The 21963-nt window shown below is 40.4% G+C and overlaps 1 protein-coding gene and 1 long non-coding RNA gene across 4 annotated transcripts in view; one reads left to right on the forward strand and one right to left on the reverse strand.

The window, feature by feature from the left end:
- Positions 1–6023, reverse strand: part of adgra1b (adhesion G protein-coupled receptor A1b) — a 533717-nt gene extending 527694 nt beyond the window's left edge. For 2 of the 3 annotated variants that reach the window (XM_073027521.1, XM_073027520.1), the window contains exon 1: positions 4902–6022. In XM_073027521.1, the coding sequence (XP_072883622.1) occupies positions 4902–5119 (218 nt within the window). In that variant the 5' untranslated portion in view covers positions 5120–6022. Of the gene's footprint in view, positions 1–4901 lie in introns of all 3 variants that reach the window. The other variant, XM_073027522.1, reaches the window with a different exon arrangement.
- Positions 4179–13388, forward strand: LOC140715397 (uncharacterized). The gene is made up of 3 exons (XR_012096117.1): positions 4179–4699; positions 9182–9514; positions 13199–13388. It is a non-coding gene; the product is annotated as an uncharacterized lncRNA (long non-coding RNA).
- The last annotated feature ends 8575 nt before the right edge of the window (positions 13389–21963 follow it).

Below are 21963 nucleotides of genomic sequence, written 5' to 3' on the forward strand. Positions count from 1 at the left end.
AAAACTCAGCCAACTGTTCATTCTGCTGCTGTGTCCCTCAGTACTTGGGCTATCACCAAACACTGAAAGTCAGCAAGACTCGATCCAGTGGAGAAGGAACAGCTGATCTCAGGCCTGAGTTTCATTGGGAGAGAAGTTAAAGTCAGTGGAGCCCGAGTTGGCAGAAGTGGTTTCAGCAGTGCAACAACTACGCACAGAGTGGCAAGCCTAGATTAAACTGAAGTTCACTGGTCAGATAGAGGAAAAATTAAGGTCAGTGGAGTCTGGGTTTGTCGGAAAGGCTTGTGCAGAGTGAAAACTATCTTCAGAGTGGCAAGGCCAGTCCAAGCAAAAAGAACAGGTCTCAGCATTTGCAGTGATGGTTGAGCAGCTAGACAGCCAGAATCAGCCACAATTAGGCAGCCTTCAGCTAGGACAGTCCCACTCCCAGCATTTCCCACATACTCCAATTTAACAGTCTCATCAGACTCAGCCACTAATGCCCCGACTCCCTTGGCAGTTTACAGATCAAAACCATGTATTCCTCCGCCAGGCAGATACTCCAATAACCCCAATAGATGCAGGAACTTTATTACCAAGTCCAGCCAAGTCAGTTTGGTGATGATATGTGTAAACCAGTGAAGCCCTACCTAGCCTGTTCAACAGTGTAGAGAACAAGGTTCCCCTACAGCCCAGCTTAACAATTCACAGTTAAGCTCAAGAGAGTGTTTGATCTTCCAATGTGGGTTCAGAAGGCTGCCCACTGACTCCTGAACCTGTGACAATGAGGGACTATGCAGTAAAGCTCCACACACTTGCAACAGGGATGGGGTGGAATGAGAGATCCCTCGTTGCTGCTTTCCAGCATGGGGCTGAGCTCAGGGGTCTGGCATGAGATCCACAGTGCGCCAGCTGATAAATCTGGCCACTCGAATAGACAACCAGGTAAGTGAGTGGCGCAGAGAGCGAATGCCCAAGCTTCCTGCTCGTTAGATCACCACCTGTCTCCACACCACCCCCCCACCACCCAATATGCAGTCTGCGGAGGAGTCCATGCAGGTGGGGGGGGGGGGGGGGGCCTGCACCTATCTCGGGAGGAACGAGACCAGCACAGGAAAACTGGTTGCTGACTCTCCTATTGCAATTCCAGACACTTTCCAAGCATCACGTCCCAAGAGCCAGTAAAAGAGCTGGCGCTTGGCCTTCCTGAGCTAACTCAACACAACCCACAGGTCGATCGGTCCCTAAAGGCACTCCAAGACCTCGAGGATTGGGAGGGGTGTGGCCCAGAGGCACTTTCTTGGGTTCCAGCTCATGTCATCCTGGATGTACCTACTTCCAGTAGGCACAGGTCTCTGGCACCTCAGGAGCAGTGCATGGGGGGGGGGGGGGGGGGTCCCTTGTCACAACCATGGATCCCAGGCACCCTCGCAGCTGGGCAGCTGAAAGGGGTCAGCAATCACACTTGTGAGGGTGCACATTCCAGGCAATTAGGGTTTCTTTGTGGCTGTATTTAATTCCTTTCCTTTTGTTACAGTCTTGTCAAGTCTTGACCATGTTCTGGGACAGAAGATTCTAATTTAGATTGACTCTGCAAAGCAGCAGTATTAGTTCAGTATTTAGTTACAGCTTCCAAGTTGCAGTGTCAGCGTTAACTTTTAGCTTGAGAGTTTTAGTTAGCGGCCCTGTTCACCTAGAGTTTATTATTTTTCCTTTTGTTCTGTACAGTTCTTATTAAAACTCAGTGAACTGTTCATTCTTCTGCTGTGTCTCCCCCTCAGCACTTGGACTATCACCTAACACTGAGTCAGTGACAATATCTTCAGCTGCCACAGGCCTAAATTCTGGAATTACGTACCTAATCCTCCCTGGTTCATTACTGCTCTTTCCTTTTCCAAAAAAAAGGCCCTTAAATCTTGCCCCTTTGACCTTGCCTTTGATTTCTGTGCTTCAAAGTATTCAAAGTTTAACTGTTGTTTGATTAGGGAATTAAGCAAAATGAAGTTAATTCTAGGCTTCACTTTCTAACTGTTCAGCACACAGTGACTGGATTTCTTTCACTCTTTTTATGATTGTTTTACGGAAGTTATTAAATATATAATCGAATGGGTGATACATACTTAATATGCCTGTAGGATAACAGACCAAATGTACTAACTGGACGGTGGATTTTATTCTATAGATTTATAAATCAATCAAGGGAAGTGAGGAAAAGATTACATAGAGGAAGCAAAAAAGTTGGACCTAGTAATCAAGTGCTCTATGGTTTGGGTATAAAGATGAGTAACAGAGAACAGCACACCCTGGTCCTAAAAAAGAAATTGAAAACAAGCAACAAAACGCTGACCTTATCATAAACACAAGAGAATCTGCAGATGCTGAATGACGTACGCAACTGCAACAGCACTAAATTAGCTAGTATGATCATAAGTATCACAGCTTTTAGGTAAATGCAGTGTTAAAGTGGCCTCATTTACAGATAAATTATTCAAACTCTTTCACTGTATAGAACAGTAGATGCTTGGTTTGGGTTAGACAACAAATTTACTGTCAGTTGACCATGAACAATGAAACTAGTGTCTGAATGATCCAGTCAAACTCAAAGTTACAATGCTAACTTTGGAAATGATGTGTTTATTGTCAATTGTAAGTACTATTTTATATCCAGCTTTATACATTTAATTTAATTCATCACTAAATTTATTTCTAGCATTATTTGCTGTTGATAGTGATGTTACTACACACAGAGCTTTGAATAGCTTTTGTACATTGTTAAAATATACATAAAGACCATAATTTTTAATATCAAAATATTTATCACCACCTGCAAATAGGTTAAACAGATTGAACATTATATGGCAACTCTAATATTAGCATTCTGTGTGAAGGATCACAAAACAGGAGAGGACACTCTGGAATTGTATTACTTGTTTCTTCTGTAGATTATTTGGCCACATTGAAACAATCTATCATTAAAGAACACAAGCACAAAATATACAGTAATCTGCTGCAGGTAGTCAAAAGAAACCTTTTGTTTTCCCTTAGTTATTCTCATAAAGCATTTGTCTTGGTACAAGAAACAGAAGCAAGCATAGTATTAACAAATAAATATAGTAGAAATTTGTTCCAAAATCTGAAATCTTTACATAAATTATTGACTATGAGGGTACAAGCAAACCCCAAATCAGGGGTTCCCTACCTTTTGTATACCATGGACCTGTACCATTAACTGAAGGCCATATTGGGAACCCCTGCTCTAAATGATGTTCCTGGGATATGCACTGATTTAAAGCCTAATATGTTAATGTAGCAGAAGAAGGAATGATCAAAGAGGTTCTTATCTTGTATCTTTTAGTGACTAATTATTGAATTACACTACTAGAGGCTGCAGTAGGCTGGAAGTGTGGCCACTGACGCCCGGCCATGATCCAAGCCAGGTGCAACGGGCTGCCCAGAGGCAAACAGGCCTGAAGCCCAAACTCTACAAACCTGACTGCACTTTGAGAGTTTTTAAATGTCTCGCATAATCATTTAAAAAAATAAACATTGTATGATTTGAAAATGAGTAAAAGTTAAGAAATACTATTCTGAATTAAAACATTAAATTCTAATGAATAATTACAACATTGAAAGAAAGTAAATTGTAAGGCACTTACCTGCAAATTCATCCATTCTCCCTCCCCCATTAGGCTAGTAATTCTCGTCAAATGAATGGGATCACTACCTCTATGCCACCCTTCCATGGAGTAAAGCTAATGCTGGTTGCAAAGTGCACTTACACCCTCTCCTTATTGATCATGGTTCAATGGAAAGTTGAGCAAAGGAGCAGATATCCAGATGTGCTGCCATCTGACAACCAGCTGATCTTGGGCTTCTACATCCCGTGCACAGAATCCGCAGAGACGTGGATGCCTGATCTTTTCAGGTTACAAGTTACCAGTCAGCACAATTTCAGCTATTGAAAGACTAATGATAAAATTTTATCTGTATACCACCTCACATCAGTTGGTCTTTAGTGAAGTATTAATCAGCCAATAGGCAGCGACGTTTAAGTGAGCTCCGGTGTCTGGGTAGCCTGAGCACTTTTAAAGCTTCTTATTTATTGTCAAGGGAAGTCCACCAACAACCTGCTCACCTTCAGTTACACTCGGGACCACGGTGCAGAACTCCCTTATTGTTGATCTCAAGGTGCCGAGCTGCTGTATCTACGACCTGTCAAATTCCTGTTCCAAAGGGTCAGCGCATGAATTGTGCACGTTTTATAAAGTAAAACGAAATCAATGTCGGTTAATCGCAAATCTAACTCCGACAAATACACCTGTACACATCATGAGTATATTACCACCGCAATCCAGTAAATATAAACAGACTAGGGAGGGCGCTGAGGTTCTCTACATAATGCATAACTATTACGGCACAATTTTAGGTTTGAAAATACTCGACTAGTGAAAACACAATGCGGAGAACACCTTTCATCTCTTACGGATCGATACTGTGTACACTTAGGGGCTGAAATAAAATGATTAACGACCCCGGGACAAGATTATCATCGGTACACATGACCGGGCTATCGGAACACTCATTGTGCAAAGAATACCTTGTCGAAAGAGGTAACGGTCTAATTCGGGTAAACGAACTATTACAACGAAAGCATGCAGATCTTACGAAATGCAGCGGCCTTTCTGCCAGAGCATCAAGAAAAACACCGACAGCAAGAGATGTAAGCGGCAGTGCGTCCCAGTTGATAAATTATATATTGCGCGGTCTGGAGTCTGCAACTGGGCAACGCCGTCCTAACTGATGATTATTATAGATTATTTGTGATTATTATAGAATCCCAAATATATTTGCAAGGCATTTATAGGATAAATTGATATCCACGTTGATGCGATGTTCAGTCGAAAGAAAATTCAAGTACTCACAGCGTCACCGTCTTGCTGGGCAGGAGGCTGGGTTGCAAAGTTTCTAACAACTCTCCACGACTGCAGACCACTTTTATTCGGATGATTTGCCTGCTGGGTCCCTTCGACCGCTCGCTGGTGCAACTACAACTATCTATGATCAAGTCAGGGCAGTTTCTGTTGGCGGCTATTATTCCAAATAATCCGGCTATTAACTGCATCAAATACAAAAATCTCATCGTGGATCAGTGGACGTCTTTAATACTGATCTAATGTCCTCTGAGTGGCTCATATCTCAATGCTTCCAGGAACAGCAGGTTAGTGACCATTCCGGCCGCCCTCTTCGCTGACAGTCTGCAAAGTTGACAGATCTCGTTTAATGACTTTCCTTTGCCAGCAGTTCGCTTTTCGCCAACTGTTGATGCAAAGTTGCTGGCTCCCGGCTCAGGAAATGCAGCGCGGTTCACATTACTGGCGTTGTTCCGGAGTTTTGATGTGTGTCACTCGATTAGACAGGAGAACGTTACACGATTTCCTGCACAACTTCTCGGAGCAGTAATGACAGCGCTACATTTGCCCCAAAGTTCACGCCTTGATTTTTGCTGCTATAGCGCAGCTGGCTAGACTCAACCCATCCTTTAAATACGTTTTCTTCACGCGAAGCATTTTACAGTTCGCCAGTCACCGCGGGCCTAATGAGCTGTTTATTTCCTGGTGCCGAGTATGAAGACTTTTCCTCACAGAACTTCCCGGCAGAGCCAGAGTTAGCCGGCCAACAGGTCCGAGCAGCGCGGCGGCGCGCAGCAAATCCAGATGTGCACAGACCTCCCCATCAGCAGAGCTGTCAATGTCCTGACGCGCCGGGGAGCAGTGGCCGCCCAGCCGGCCGGCCTTAAAGTTACACCACACCTTTCTCTCGGCTCACTGTGGGGAGACCGGGAGCCAAGTGGGCTGCCGCGTGCGATGGTTCACTGGCGGGACCGCGTTTCCTTAGGCGCCGTTTGCCCCCGACTCCAGTAACGTTCGCCCAGCATAGTTCATCAGCCAGGCTGGAAAGGGCCCCAGTGCACAAAAGGAAACTTTGTGTGTGTGTGTGTGTGCGCGCGGGGAGACATGCTGCGATTCACGTGACTAAGTGAGAAAGGATACGACCAAAATTACTGACCTATGTCTGTGTTTGTACCGTTACTTTAACGATCTGTCAAGTGGAATTCACTGAAAACGGGCCTCGCATTCCTGTTTAAAAATAAACGCATCTCCACATGTTTGAGTGAGCTCTAACACTCACCGCTGTATGCATTTACATTTTTTATGTTTTCAAAATATTGATGACCTTTTTTATGGAAACCTGCTTTATAACTTAAATCTTAAACACTGGGTGTGGCATACTTAGGAAAGAAACTGGAAGAATCTGGGTGATGTACTAAATACGTAGCTTTTATGGTCGGTGCGAAGCCTATGTACTTTTCGTCTATTTTGGCTAGGATTGAGGGAACCGTAGCAAACTTGGACTTGGTACATCAAAAGACCCATGAACCTGTAACAACACTACTATGTTCGCTAATTCTCGTGATTGCTAACGGGCTCTTATTAACAGATTAGTTGTAACCAAGGCTGCAGTGTAGCCAAATGAAATGAGCGTTTTAGCACTTGGGAAGCATCTGCCTAATGCAATCTGCAGAGCAGTTTATACAGTACAGCTTACTAGCCACCGGCAGTTGCGCAGGCAACTTATTTTCTTTGCAGGGTTTTGAATATTTTCATGTCCAGCAATAATTTAGTCGCAAACGTTTCTTTCTCAACTAGGATCACTGTAACAGATGGACTTATTATTGAGACTTTGCTTTGCACTAATTGCCCACCTGTTTCCTTTATTATGTCTGTATTACAAAGTTCAAGAATACTTCTGCAAATGTAGGTATCAGGTTTTTAATTGGGATGCAGCTTCACATCTCAAGTGGACTCCCAGACATTATTTGAAAATAAGAGCAAGGAACTCCATCTATGGCAGTACTACAGAAATTAGATTAACGTGATCTCATTGCTTCTCACTATTGTACATAAGTGTCTTTCCATTCCTGATGAAGGGTCTCAGCCTGAAACGTCGACTTTTCTCTTTCCCATAGATGATGAGTTCCTTCAGCATATTGTGTGTGCTTTAGATTTGCAGATTTTCTCATGTTTGTGGTACGTAAATATCTGTCGGGTTGCTAACAGCACCGCAGGTTCTTCACCTCAATTCAATGCATACAACTTGCCTTGAGATAATCTTGAAAAGCAATCTAGGGCTTTTATAAATACAATTTTTTTACAGAATTCTTTTTCAGAAAGAGCCCCGAATAGTAAGTTAATTTAAGGAAAGTAGGTGCTTCATCTTAACTGTCTGTCTTTAATTATAACCTATGACATTCCTACATGGCCATTACTGCTCAATTACTTTTGTTAGAATTACATTTTCAGGAAAAGTACGAGTGTCGTCTCAGTTACTACAAAAGGAGAAGGAATGATCTACATATGGAGATGGGGGTAACACAAAAAGTCTCAAACTTAAGAAGAAAGTAGGATTGCTTTGAGACACTCCGAAAAAGATACAAGCTATGTTTCACACAGATACCTCAACATACCTAGGGGTGATTGATAAGTTCATGGCCTAAGGTAGAAGGAGATGAGTTATACAGCTCTCATTACATGCACATGCAGTTCAACTCTGAGTGATTATGCAGAAAGTTTGAAGTTAATAACTCATCTGGGATGATTGATAAGTTCATGGCCTACAGTAGAAGGAGACGAGCTATTAACTTCAAATGTTCTGCATGATCACTCAGAGTTGAACTGCACGTGCATGTAACGAGAGCTGTATAACTCATCTTCTTATACCTTAGGCCACGAACATCAGTCACCCCTGCTGTGGACACTTTCTGGAGGTCCAAGATCTGTATGCTCCACGACCGCTGGACTAAGTGTGTAAATGTAGGAGGGGGCTATGTTGAAAAATAAATGTGGTAGGTTTTTTAAAACTGATTCCTTCTACTTGGGCCACAAACTTATCAATCATCTCTCATAGTGATAACAGCAACTGATATCTAAAGATAGCATATTTCCCAAATAATCTTACTTCACATATTAAATATCTTTGAAATTGATTCTAAATTCATAATTAGCATTTCTCTGATTTAAACTCATGATTTTGTTATAAAATTCAGTGACCTTCATGTTTTGTGAATTGCTGATCTGCAATGACCAAACAAGGTAAATAATTAGTATAAATATTAGATATTAGTATACCATCTGTAAAGTTCCATCTCTTTCCTAATTATTCCCAATTTGTAAAACTTCAACCTACTATGACATTTTTTTACCAACTGAAATTCGTCACCGCACCAATTATAAATTGTCATAACTCAATTCCTATCAAAGTGTATCTGGAATCTTCAAATTCCTTAATTGCAATATTTTCATGATGTGGTATCAAATCTGAAATTTGATATCATTAGGTTTCATTTAGCTGACATTAGATGGTATAACTGTGGAAATTACAGGTTATCTCTGTGCTCCTAAACTGAAGGGAATTTCATCTCTGCAGATTTCTGTTCTTAGCTGCCATCTTTTGACCACGAGTTATGAAGTGAAGATGTACGGTGTAATCCTTTTTTAAGGTTTCTGATGGCTGTTGCCAATCAAACTGTATCTGTCACAAGTTAGTAATCTCATAGAACAGTACAGCACATGAACAGGCCCTTCAGCCCACAGTGTTGTGCCATACCAATTAAATTAGTAATCAAATGGCTAACTAAACTAATCTCTTCTGCCTACACAATATCCATATCCTATTTTTCTCACATTGATATGCCAATCTAAACTGCTCTCAGAAGTCCCTAGTGTATCTGCCTCTACCATCACGCCAGGCCACATATTCCAGGCACCCATTACTCTGTGTAAAAACTCTGCCCCACACATCTCCTTTAAAATGTCTCACCTTCAGTGCATCGCAGGGCAAGAGTTAAGGTCACAAGCTAACGTGTAATTTAATATTTTTCTTATCAGTATGCATTTAATTCCACATTTGTTTGAAATAATACATTGATTTATGATTCAAATGATGTGATTTCACCAGGTTTTGATTAGAGGCAATGTATTTAACTGGTCCATCCCACATCACTAATGCTGTGATTTATATGAATGATTATAAATTGCATTTTGAATGATATGTATGACTTTTCCGTTGTACTAAATTTATAAAATAATACTCATCCATTTATTGAATGGATTATTTTACTTCCTTGGCAAATGTGTCCTTTCAGGATTGGATATTTCCTCTTGGTAGTTCTTTGCTGCAACAAGTAAGGGTATTATCGCCACCTGGTGGTCATCAATGGGAAGATCACAGTGGGCTGGACCATCGTTATCAAGGACTGAGAGATCAGAGAACATAGCCACTAGCAACATCCCTTCTGTGGATTACACACTCATAGTCATATCTATTTCTACAGACTGCCTGACTCACATGGGCGACCTTTGATTGATGATCTGGGAGGCAAGACGAGGTTTGCATCAGGATTTAATTTTTATGATTGCCTTAGCTGCCACATCAAGCCAACTTGTCCTTAAATGGAGACATGACTTGAATAAAAAATGTAAGGAAAGATGAATTGTGTATATTTTTATTTATTTCATATAATATATTTCATGTTTAATTATAGCAATTTTTAATTTTATTTTACTTTCTATTTATTTTAGCTTTTCAATTAGATTATGTTTAAACTTATTCTAAGTGTCTATGATCATCAGAGGTATCTACAGGAATTTGGGAATGCCTTTGATAGACCAACCTGCCAAAAGATCATCCAGGTGATCTGGGATCAGTGGGGAAAGCAGCAACAATGGAGGGCATGGGACAGACAGACTTCAGGACCAGAAAGAAAATATGATCAGATGACTGCTGTAGCACCACATAATGTTATGGTGATCAGGACATTGGCAGGAAAATGTCTAGAAAAGTTAACAGCAACCACAAATCTAGCATGAAAAGTGTACACAGACTACTTTAAATACAATTTGGGCCCAGTGCTGCATTTTTGCCAGCAGTTCCCTGGCAAACTGTTAACATTTAACTACACAAAAGCCAGCAAGTTTGAGAATTAGGTGTGTATGTACCTGGAGCAGAAGTCATGAACTTGCTGATGGATTCCTGTCTTTGAATATCTTATTAAACCATGCTAATGTATTCCTAAAGCCAAGTGATTTAGAATTATCATTAACATCACTAGCACACAACGTCATGAAATTTGTTGTTTTGCAGCAGCAGTACATGGTTATACATAAAAAACTATAAATTACAATAAGAATATATATATTTTTGATATATATTTAAACTGTTCCTCAGTGTTTCTGATCATCAGTGATATCTACTGGATGTTGTGAATGCCTTTGACAGAACAATCTATACATTTGAGGGTCAAATATACAGTGTATATATTTATTTTTTTCTTTTTGACCCTCGAACCTAGGTATTGAAAAAAATATTCTGATCTTTCGTAAATTCCTTTGCTATATATGGCATTAGTGATTACAGACAACCCCCTTGTTACGACTGTTCCTCTTAAGTCCATCACCCCTTCTGGGGCATAGGCTTCCCACAGGAGATCTCCAGAGTCCTCTATCCTGGGCCAGTCCTTCAAGTTGTCCCCAGTGTAGCCTATCTTTGAGATCTTTCCTCTGCCAAGGTGAAGTCTTTGGAGCTTCTATTGGTGTTTGGTGTAGCTATGGGTTTTACAGGGTGGGGTTGCTAGCCCAATGCCCTACCCTCCCCCATTCATAGCCAGGCTTGGGGCCGTCCATGGTGGAATTGTCATGGCTGCTTGGGTTATGGAAATTCAACCAGACAGAATTCACAAACCGCTATCCAAAAACTGAAACGTGGAACGATATTCACCCTTACAGAATTTAAAACATGAATTAAACCGCAACTTCTGTCACTTTTTAATTTGTAGTCACTCAGTCCCGTGGGGGGGGGGGGCAATAAGATTTGTATATGACACCACTGTGATGATTAGATTGAGTGGTCACAGCTGACTCCCCTCTTTTACTGTACCCTCACTAGTTTGACAACATGTCTTATAGTGCCATACTGGCACATTCGTCAACAGCAAGATATTTACTCTGATGGCCTGCATTGTGGGTGGGGGTCGGGGTTGGAGAACACAATAGATGAAGTGTGTGGCAGTGGTTTAATCTTAGACTTATCTTCACATGTCCTCAGACTGAGTGGTTGGCTGCCAACCCAACAAATGCAGTGATATCAAATCCTAATCTATTGCCTCACAGTACTGAGTGACTAAAGATAAAGACTGACAACAGGGCTGTTTCTTTCACATGAGGCTCGTTCAGCCCCGAGTCTAATGTTTAAAAGATGGTGGTGAGTTACTTTGTCATCACTGATAATGTTGGTTAATATGAGAAAGAAAGTATGCAGCACATCTTTATCTCATCCCCACTCTCCGCTTTCCGCAGGGATTATGTTCTCTGTCTATTTGTCCTTCCCCACTGATAACCCTCCTGGCACTTTTCCGTGGAAAATGTGCTACATTTGCCAATTCACTTCCCCCCTCACCACCATTCAATGCCCTAAACAATCCTTTGAGGTGAGGCAACATTTCACTTGTGTCGGGGTCATCTACTCTATCCGGTGCTCTCAGTGCAGCCTGCTCTACATCAGCGAGACCAGATGTAGATTGTCAAACACCTTCGCTCCATTCACAACAGGCAGGATTTCCTGGTGAGCCAACCATCATAATCGCAATCCACGTTTCCATTCCGACAGGTGGGTCCATGGCCTGCTCTACTGGCCCAATGAGGCCAGTCTCCGGTTGAAGGCGCAACACCTCATATTCCATCAGGGTATTAACATCAGTCTCTAACCCAGTAATTAGTAACCTCTACTCCTTCTCTCCTGTTCCATTCCCCCTGCTGGTTTCCCTCTTACCTATTCCCTTCTCCTCACTGCATTTCTCCTCCACCTGGTGCCTCTCCTCCTTCCCTTTCTTCCATGATTCATTCCCCTCTCCTATTAATTTATTTCTTCTTCAACCCTTTTACCTCTTCTACCTGTCAACTCCCACCTTATGACTTCATCTCCTCCCTCCCACCCATCTACCTTCCCCCTCACCTAGCTTCACCTATCACCTTCCCGTTTATATTCCTTCCCCTCCCTCCACCTTCTTATTCTGCCTCTTCCCCCTTCCTTTCCAGTCTTGATGAAGGATCTCAGCTCAAAACATTGATTCTATATTCCTTTCCATAGAAGCTGCCTGACCTGCTGGGTTACTCCCACATTATGTGTATGTCATCCTATGGGAATGCACCTCTGATGTCATATGGGATTCAACGGGATTGGTGGGGGGGGGGTGCCTTTATGGAAAATTGCAATTCAGATTTTTTCTAGGAACACAACGTTTCCGTAAAGCCGTGGTCACCTGTATTCATGTGGGAGCCCTGATATATAGTTTATTGAGAAGCTTGCTGAGCCCAGAAAAAGGAGTTAATAAAAATATAAGGAATATACGGACTTGTTGAAGAATCATCTTAACCCAAAGTCCAGCAAAATCATGCAAAGATTTAAGATTGTTTTATGGTTGAGAAAACCTAATGAAACAGCGGCTGAACTTGTAACACTTTGGTGTGTGAAACCAACTGTGACTGGATTAAGATGTGGTTATCATCAAAGTTAAATGGTCTTTCAAGAGTATATTGAAAATTGCCCGAGTAGTGGAATCAGCAGGTGAAAGCACGGAGAACCGACAAGTGAGACCAGATGTTTCTTGTAATAGCAAGCACAGTGGAAAAGTGGCAAATCACAATTTTCCAAAGCAAACAAACCATCTTTTAAAAAGAAAAAAAACAGATTGTTACCTCTGTGGTCCAAGCAAGAGAAGTGTCACATATGTTGTTGAAAAGACCACATTGCTAAAACTCATAGGAATAAACATAAAGTTGAGTAAACAAAATTAGAAATAAGAACAATGAAAGTGTTCAACATTTTTTTTAATTTACACTTTTTAAAAAATTTACATTTTCACTTTGTAAAAGGTCACCAGATGTACAGTATTCTGGTGAAACAGTGCTGGCTTAGCAAAATAGGTTCCCTGGTTGCTGTGAATGATAGACACACAAAGTTTGAGTTTGACGCTGGGTGCAGTATTACACTGATGAACTGGAATATGTTACTGGGTGGACAGAAAATATTGCCACCATGCCTCTCTACTCTTAGTTCTGATGAAGGATTTTGACATAAAGCGTTAACAATATCTTTCCTCCCACAGATGCTGCTGAGCTCCTCCTGCAAATTGTTTGTTGCTCTAGATTCCGGCATTGCAGTCTCCTGTGTTGCCAGAAAATATTACTTGAACAAAAGAAGTCTTAAAAAAAATCTGAAAACTGATGCAAAACATTAAAACAGTTAGAGTTGCTGATGGCAATTAAACCTTTACCACCAGAAGTGATTGCAAGCTCCAGATTAAACCTGTTTGGAGGTAGATGGATGAAAGGAATTCCCCAGAATGATATGGACTAGAACATTGAGATGGACAAGAACATTGCCAGAAACTGCAGAGAGACATGAGCTTGTTTCAGAGATGTGCTAGGCATCGTGAAATGCACCTAAATCAAATTTTATGTTGATCCCAATACCCCACATTGTTCTTGGAGCAAAAGGGGCCTTATGTAATTAAGTCAAAATTGGAGGAAAAAGTGATTGAAACTATGGAGTACTCTTGGCAGCACCTGGTGTGCCAGTGTGCAGTGTGAAAGCACGATGGATTGATCCATCACGATCTATGGAGAACACAAGCTGGCTGTTAATGAATTCTCATCCTAGGAATAGTATCCCATTCCTATTTTCAGTTTTGTTTAGGGGGCATTTCTTCACTAAATTTGATATGAATTATAGGTATCAACAAAGAAATGTAGAAGTTGGACAAGTTTTAGACTGTCATTGCACATAAGCACAGTGAAATGATTTGCATGCCCTACCAGAGAGATGGGATCTCCAGTATATTCGAAAGTTTTCAGCTGGCTTGAGTGATGGAGAGAGTGATGCAGTAGTAATTTCTGTAGTGTGTTTATGTACATGTACAATATGTTGGCGTTTATGTTGGCGCGTGGCCTAGTGGGCAAGGCATCAGACTAGTAACCTGAAGGTCACTGGTTCGAGCCTCAGCTGAGGCAGCGTGTTTGTGTCCTTGAGCAAGGCACTTAACAACACATTGCTCTGCGACGTCACCGGTGCCAAGCTGCATGGGTCCTAGTGCCCTTCCCTTGGACAACATCGGTGGCGTGGAGAGGGGAAGGCCTACAGCTTGGGCAACTGTCGGTCTCCCATACAACCCTGCCCAGGCCTGTGCCCTGGAAACTCCAGGCGCAGATCCATGGTCTCTCGAGACCGACGGATGCCACCACCATAATACATTAAAAGTGTATTGCTGACAGCTGTTCTTAGGGGCTTAGCTTTAGTCACTATTTTGTTTGAAGGCTTTTGTAAAAAGGCTGTGTTTGCACAATCAGCATGTTTGAAGGTAAACAAACTTTTTCAAAGATTCAAAGTGCTTTTATTATCAAAGTATGTATGCAGCATTTAACCTTGAAATTTTTCCTCCCCACAGACAGTTAGAAAACAAAGAGAAACCAAGGAACCAATCCGTTCAAAGAAACGCATCAAACATCAACACCCCCCCACACATGCAACAAAAATTGTGCAAGCGGCAACAAAGAAATGAACGAAAGCTCAATATAAAACACAAGCTCAAAAGCCATATTTAGTACAGTTAAGTTCAGTGTTCATTATTTGCAGACCACTCTGATTCAAAAATCACCCAAAAGTAGTAACAAGAAAGTGACTAAAACTGGAACATACCATAAACCTGAATCAGAGTCCAAATCTACAATCCACATCGATTAAACCTTGCTACAGCACCCCCTGCCAACAGCATCGAGGACACAGAGGTCACTCAAATGCAAGGACCTTCCTTCGGGGGCAGTCAGCCTCTGCCTTTATTTTGTAAGTTAAGATACAGCAAAGCACTCTTTTGGAGTTATGTATCAGGGAATTGTGGGACAATTATACTTTTCATTGGATAGTACAGACAAAATCCAGGCTGATCTGCAAATTGGTTTTGATGTGCTTTCACGTGCCTGATGGTCTACCTAATCATAATGAACACTTTCTCTCGCCCTAAAAAGGAATTATATGGATTGAGATTGCTTCAGAGAATTACTTCCATACATGATGGGTTTTAAACAAATAAACTTTTTTCTACAAAATCACATTTACAGTGCCTATAAAAAGTATAAACTTTTTAGATCACTTTGTAGAGCTCTTTTTTAACTTTTGCCCCGGAAGAGTCTTTTTCTGTTAATCAGTACCAGAAAAAGCCAATTTAAATCCACCGTGATTCAATGTTGTAAAACAATAAACCATGAAAACTCTAAGGGGGTGAATACTTTTTATAGTCACTGTATGTGGTTGAATTTTCTAAGTTTATTGTTAATGTGTATATTCAATCATTTTTTGATCCAAAAAGAGATTTTATGTATTAGCTAATATTTAAATCATTTTATTTTTGCTTTGTGGTCTAGGAAAAGTTCTCAATGAAATCCTGAATATTTTTGTTGGATTGATCTGAACTTTGAACTGTCAGCGAATGATGTTGCAAAATGGGAAGTTCACATACTAGAGATTATTGGTGTCACCCAGTATTTTTTTTGTCTTGGTGATAAGCAATTCATTGCTGACTGCAAGGCCAAGACCCTTAGCAGTTTCATATTAATATTTCCATTTTTTACCCATGTGGTATAATGTCTGGTTCAATACATTAAAAACAAGTCAGCATTAGCCAATAACCTACAGGGGCCAAGATGAAGCCTTTCAGTGCCATCTCTCCGAAAAAGTTGGACCAATAGATGTGTGACATCTAGGATTCAACCGGTTCAAAGCTTCTTCTAAAAATATTTTTCATCTTCTTGGATACTTTGACTATTATATGGGATCAGCAGAGTAAAGATTGTGCATTGGTCCAGCAACTCAAAATACTTTAAACTAAACTTTAGATAACTTGGACAATTGTTCATTTCAAATAATAAAATAAATTAACATTATATGCACATGCCTCAGAATGTGTTAATTATATAAATAGCCAAGAAATAAAAAAGTTACCCAATGTTAATTTTTTTTCTTGTAACAGCTAGCATAACTATGCCTTGCACCTTTAAAGCTTAGTTGTCTCTGAGAAATAAAAAATGCTTTTATTGATTCATGGTAACAAAGCAGGTGTGAGAATAAAATACAGTATTGCTGAAAAGGGAGTAACTTTATCAGATGTTTAATTCTAATAATAGAATGACAAGAAATATTATAAGCGAGGATCTGTGTAGTTGCAGGCAGATTGTAAAGCTATTCATTGTCCTTATTGACTATTATGTATATGGTACATGCAGAATTATTTGCATTCAGGCATATTTTATGGCTCTCAATTAGTCTGCTTATTTACAAGTTAAATTTAAACTCTTCCCTAATTTAGCCAGTGGATGTGTTATTAATAATTTAGGCTGCTACAAGGGAACAAAGGAGTTTGGATTTTTGATATTAATCAATAAATCATTTCTGTATCCATAAACAGATAAAATGTTTACCAGTCACTGAAGGATGCAAAGGTCATTTAAGTCATTTCATTATATGCATTCAGAGAGAAGCAACAATCTCAACAATTCTGCATCTAAATACTTCTTTAATGACCATGATTCTTGCCTCAAATGATTTGGCATGTTTTAATGTAGTATTCTTTAATTGCAGCATCTCTAAAGTGTTTACTTTAATGAGTAATGGATTTCACTGATTTAGAGCAACTAAATTAAATTAAATAAATTATCTTAATTCGGACATGGTAGTGCAGATGGCACTACCATGTAGTACAACAATAGCACATGGAAGATGATTGAAACCATGGAATCTGCAGCTGAACATTTAGAGTTGATGAGCTAGAGGCATATTACAACACCATCTCTCTTCCTGAGAAGGAATTCTGGCACCAGAAACAGTGGAGTGATGAAAGGACACAGGACACAAGGGACAAATTCATAGGCACACTATCATAGATGGAAGTGCCGGCCATTAATTTAACCAAATGTACATTTGCTCATTTTCTAAGTCCTTTTTACTAGAAACTCTCAAGTCAAGTTCAAGTTTAATTATCATTTAACCATACACATGAATGAATACTGCCAAACGGAACAGCATTCCTTTGAGGTGAAGGTGCAAAACACAGAACCAACACATAGCACACAGCACATATAGGACATATAATTGGTTTAGTTTAGATTAGATTCAACTTTGTTGTCATTGTGCCAGGTACAGATACAAAGCCAAATGAAATGCAGTTAGCATCTAACCAGAAATGCAAAGAATAGTGTTATTTACAAAATAACTGTGGATAAAAAGTAAGTGCTACAGCACACAAATATAAAAGTATTGAGACAGTACAATATGGGTGCAATACTGCTTAGCCCTGTGATGTGAGGTTCAGCAGGGTCACAGCCTCAGGGAAGAAGCTCTTCCTGTACCTGCTGGCGCGGGAGTGGAGGTGCCTGTAGCGCCTACTGGATGGGAGGAGAGTAAAAAGTCCATGGTTAGGATGAGATGCATCCTTGATAATGCTTTTCGCCCTGCCCAGGCAGCAGTTATGGTAGACATTCTCAGTGGTGGGCAATTGGGTGCCGATAATCCGCTGGGCAGTTTTCACCACACGCTGGAGTGCTTTGCTGTCCGATACGGGACAATTGCCATACCACACTGAGATGCAGTTGGTGAGTATGCTCTCAATGGTACAGTGGTAAAAGTCTATCAGTATCCTGGGAGAGAGTTAAGGTTTCTTGATACTCTGCAGGAAATAAAGGCGCTGTTGCACCTTTTTGATCAGGATAATTATGATAGCAGAATAACATACTGTTAACAATAAAATATTTAACAAGTAGTAATATAGCCCAAGTCCCTATGTGTCGTAGCCTGTAAGTTGATAGTGCATGTATGTTATCCTGGAGCCATGTTTCTGCAAGAGCAGCCTACAGCAGTTCCTTATACAGAGCAGTGCAGCTGCAGAGGAAGGCAATCTGGCTTGTCTCCCACTGAGCTAATACAGGAGGGCAGCACCTACAGTCTCCAACCCAGTGCAAAATCAACAAATACATCAAAAACTTCTATAGATGTACCATGGAGAGCATTCTGATAGGCTGCATCACTGTCTGGTATGGGGGGGGGGGGTGCACCGCATAGGACCGAAAAAAGCTTCAGAGGATTGTAAATTTAGTTGCTTCATCTTGGGTACCAGCCTACAAAGTACCCAGAACATCTTCAAGGAGTGGTGTCTCAGAAAGGCAGTGACCATTATTAAGGACCCACAGCACCCAGGGCATGCCCTTTTGTCATTCAGGAAGGAGCTACAGAAGCCTGAAGGCATACACTCAACATTTCAAGAACAGTTTCTTGCCCTCTGCCATCCGATTACTAAATGAACATTGAGCCCATGAACACTACCTCATATTTTAAAATAAATATTATTTCTGTCTTTTGCACGATTTTTAATCGATTCAATATACATATACTGTAATTGATTTACTTATTTATTTACATTTATTTAGTTATTTACTTATTCCTATATTATGTATTGCATTGAACTGCTGCTGCTAAGTTAGCAAATTTGATGGCACATGCCAGTGATAATAAATCTGATTCTGATTTTGATTCTGAATCCAGTGGCACACAGCCAGCTCCAATGTATCCTTCCTTGGCAGCCACAGTAGTTGACCCCAAGACATGAATGAGGGCCAACCAAGGCCACGCAGCTGCCCTGCTATCAGTCTCGACAATGAGCCAGTGAATTGTTCTGACAGTATTCTACATTACCAATGTCTAACAGGATCTTGCAACCACAAAAAGAACATCCTGCACTATCTGTTGGATTGCACTCTACTGCTGACGCCTTCTTCCCTAGAAGGCTGTAGCTGGCTAGAACACGGTCTGCAACAACTCCAGGTTCATTGCTATCCAGCAGCTCGCTAGTGGGGTAGACCTGCGATACTTGGTGTTCTTAATGTCCGGCAATGTCTTGCAATCATGAGAGAGACATAAAGGACAAACAACACACACAAAATGCTGGAGGAATGCAGCAGGCCAGGCAGCATCAATAGGGAGAAGTACAGTTGACGTTTCGGGCCGAGACCCTTAATCAGGACTGACAAAGGGTGTGTGTCGCTTGAATTTCCAGCATCTGCAGATTTCCTCGTGTTTGCGGTTTTTAAAAGGACAAACAACTGCACCTCTAGTTGAACTCAGAGAGGCTGCTGCATCCAAGCGCACCACCATCGTACCAGGAGGACACCCACTGCTCTATGTTATAAGTTAAACTAAATCTCTACAACATGCTTTCCACATACCAATCATTCTCGTGGATCCCTTCTCCAAATAAGTTTTATACAGTCCACACTGATCTCTATGGAATTGCTAAATTGGCTTCTTAAAGTTGGATACAGCCTACTCAAGTACTCATATCAACAACAGATCCCCATGGACAGCAGACTCTTTCCCAAATATCATGTGGTCTTGGTTTCAGCCACTGCAAAGTTCAACTTGACTTTATTGAAATGATAATGGTGATTTCCTGTGCAAGCCCTTCTGTATAGTATACTACTGCCATCAGAATGCAGTATTTGTTTTATTGCTTTACCACTGAATAAATGCACAAATCAGACTGGCAGACAGCCAAACAGTCAATATTACAATTCCATGGTATTTTAAAAATCTCTGTAATATTCTCTTTATCTCTCCAAACACATATTCTCATTGATATTTCCAGCTCTTGCCTCACCCCACTATGGGATGTGATTTCATCTCAGCCTTTGATTCTACAACTCTTGACCTTTTTCAATCTCTTTGGTGTTGGCCCAAGTTTCTCTTTGGTATAGCTCACATTAAGTTGCTCAGAGAGTGAAATGGTAGCTATCAATCTCTCATTCACCTTGACCATTATGTTACCTTTGATTTTACCTGTGGATATTGGACAGTTCTCAGGTCCAATAGACCAACGGCCAGGAACAAAACCAAACTGCCAGAGGAACTCAATGGGTGAGTAGTATCTGTTGAGGGAAAGGACATTTTGGATCAAGGGAGTTTTGCAACAAATGTAAGGGAGTTTTTGATAGCACTTAGTTTCCATTTGGATTTTTACCTCAATAATCTTCCCTATTTCTTATTTCCATAGAGAAGCACACTTTTATAAATATATCCCCTGCAACAGTCTAAAGAGCTCTACTAAAGAGCTCTACTAAACAGTCTAAAGAGCTCTACTAAAGAGCTACACCGTCAATGAGGAATCTCAGAACACCTGATCTACAAACATCTGGAAATTTCACCTTTTGCTAATGTTTTCAGCAAGTGTTTTCTGTGATCTCTAGTTGTACTTGCCAGAATTGTAGCCTTTTGGAATCCTTGATGTTCTTGGATTAAGTTATCCTTTCACTGATGTCATTCCATCCATCTTTGAGACCTTGTTAGATATTCATGTCAGTACTGAACCAAGCAAAATTCCTCTACTGCCAACAACGCTAATTCCTTCTTCCACACCTGCATGGGTACAGTTCCAAATCCTGGAGACCCTATGATATTGCCTGTTTTCAGCAAAGTTTCTATTACAAGGCACCATTTTTACTTTTCAGGCTCTTTGGCTTACTTTGCAGAACCCATTGCCTGCCATTATCACTGTTCTGCTTGGAAAACTCAGCTCTCTATTCCTTTTGCTTTGGATTTTTGTTCTGCTACTCCCTCATGCAGCAAATTCCCATTGTAGAGTCTATAGGTTCTGCATTGTTGCTCCTTGTGAAAATATCCAATCCAAGAGCAATGTGGGAGTATCTTGAACAGAAAGAATGTCGTGGTTCAAAAGGAGGTTGATCATGATCTTCTGAAGAGTAATGAAAGATATACGAGGGGTGTTTGATAAGTTCGTGGCCTAAGGTAGAAGGAGTCAATTTTAGAAAACCTAGCACATTTATTTTTCAACATTGTCCCCTCCTACATTTTCACACTTAGTCCAGCCATCCTGGAGCATACGGATCCCTTCTTTGTAGAAGTCGGCATCTTGGACCTTCAGAAGTGGAGAAGATGAGTTATTAACTACAAACTTTCTACATAATCACTCAAAGAGTTGAACTGCATGCGCATGTAATGAGAGCTGTATAATGCATCTCCTTCTACCTTAGGCCACGAACTTAACAATCACCCCTGCTGTGGACCGCTTCTGGAAAAATAAATTTGCTAGGTTTTCTAAAATTGACTCCTTCTACCTTAGGCTGCAAACTTATCAATCACCCTTCGTATAACAAATATTGGCTTTACCTATGATGTGTTAACATTCCCTCAAAAATAAATTGCTAAAAAAGGATACATAGCAAAACATTTCTATTAAAGGGAATAACCTCCCAATTATACAGACATGCTTAGTACAGTCACAATTCTTCAATCCTTTGGACTGTATTTACTACAATGAAAAAACAATTTAAACTTAAGAAAATGAGATTTCTAATAACAATTAATCTTCCAAAGAATTAATATCATGCAGTTTAAGGTATTTATATACTGGAGCAAGTAAGATGTTTTGTATCACTTTGTTAAAAAGATCCTTAAGAAGCAGATCAGACTTAATTTTTTGTGTTGAGTTTAATGAGCAACATATGTCCATCAAGGTCTTAAAAATAATGCTCAGGCCAAGGCTGATATGTAGCCTGTGTGGAGTAAATTTGATTAAGCTGAATTGCATTTTTAATCCCAAGTTTACTGTAAATAGTATTTGAAATAAGTTATTTTTAAATTAAATAACTATTGATACTATTAACTTGCAGCACAAATTGTGTAAAAGCAAAATAAATAGATAAGTTGGGGGCCACTATTTTTAAAGTGTGCCATTGCATTACATATGTTGAATATGTAATGTGTTGAATGTTCAGTGATAAAGCAGCTGGAAAGTATTTCATATCACCATAAATT

The sequence above is a fragment of the Hemitrygon akajei genome, chromosome 23 (genome assembly GCF_048418815.1).
Source record: "Hemitrygon akajei chromosome 23, sHemAka1.3, whole genome shotgun sequence".
NCBI lineage: Eukaryota > Metazoa > Chordata > Chondrichthyes > Myliobatiformes > Dasyatidae > Hemitrygon > Hemitrygon akajei.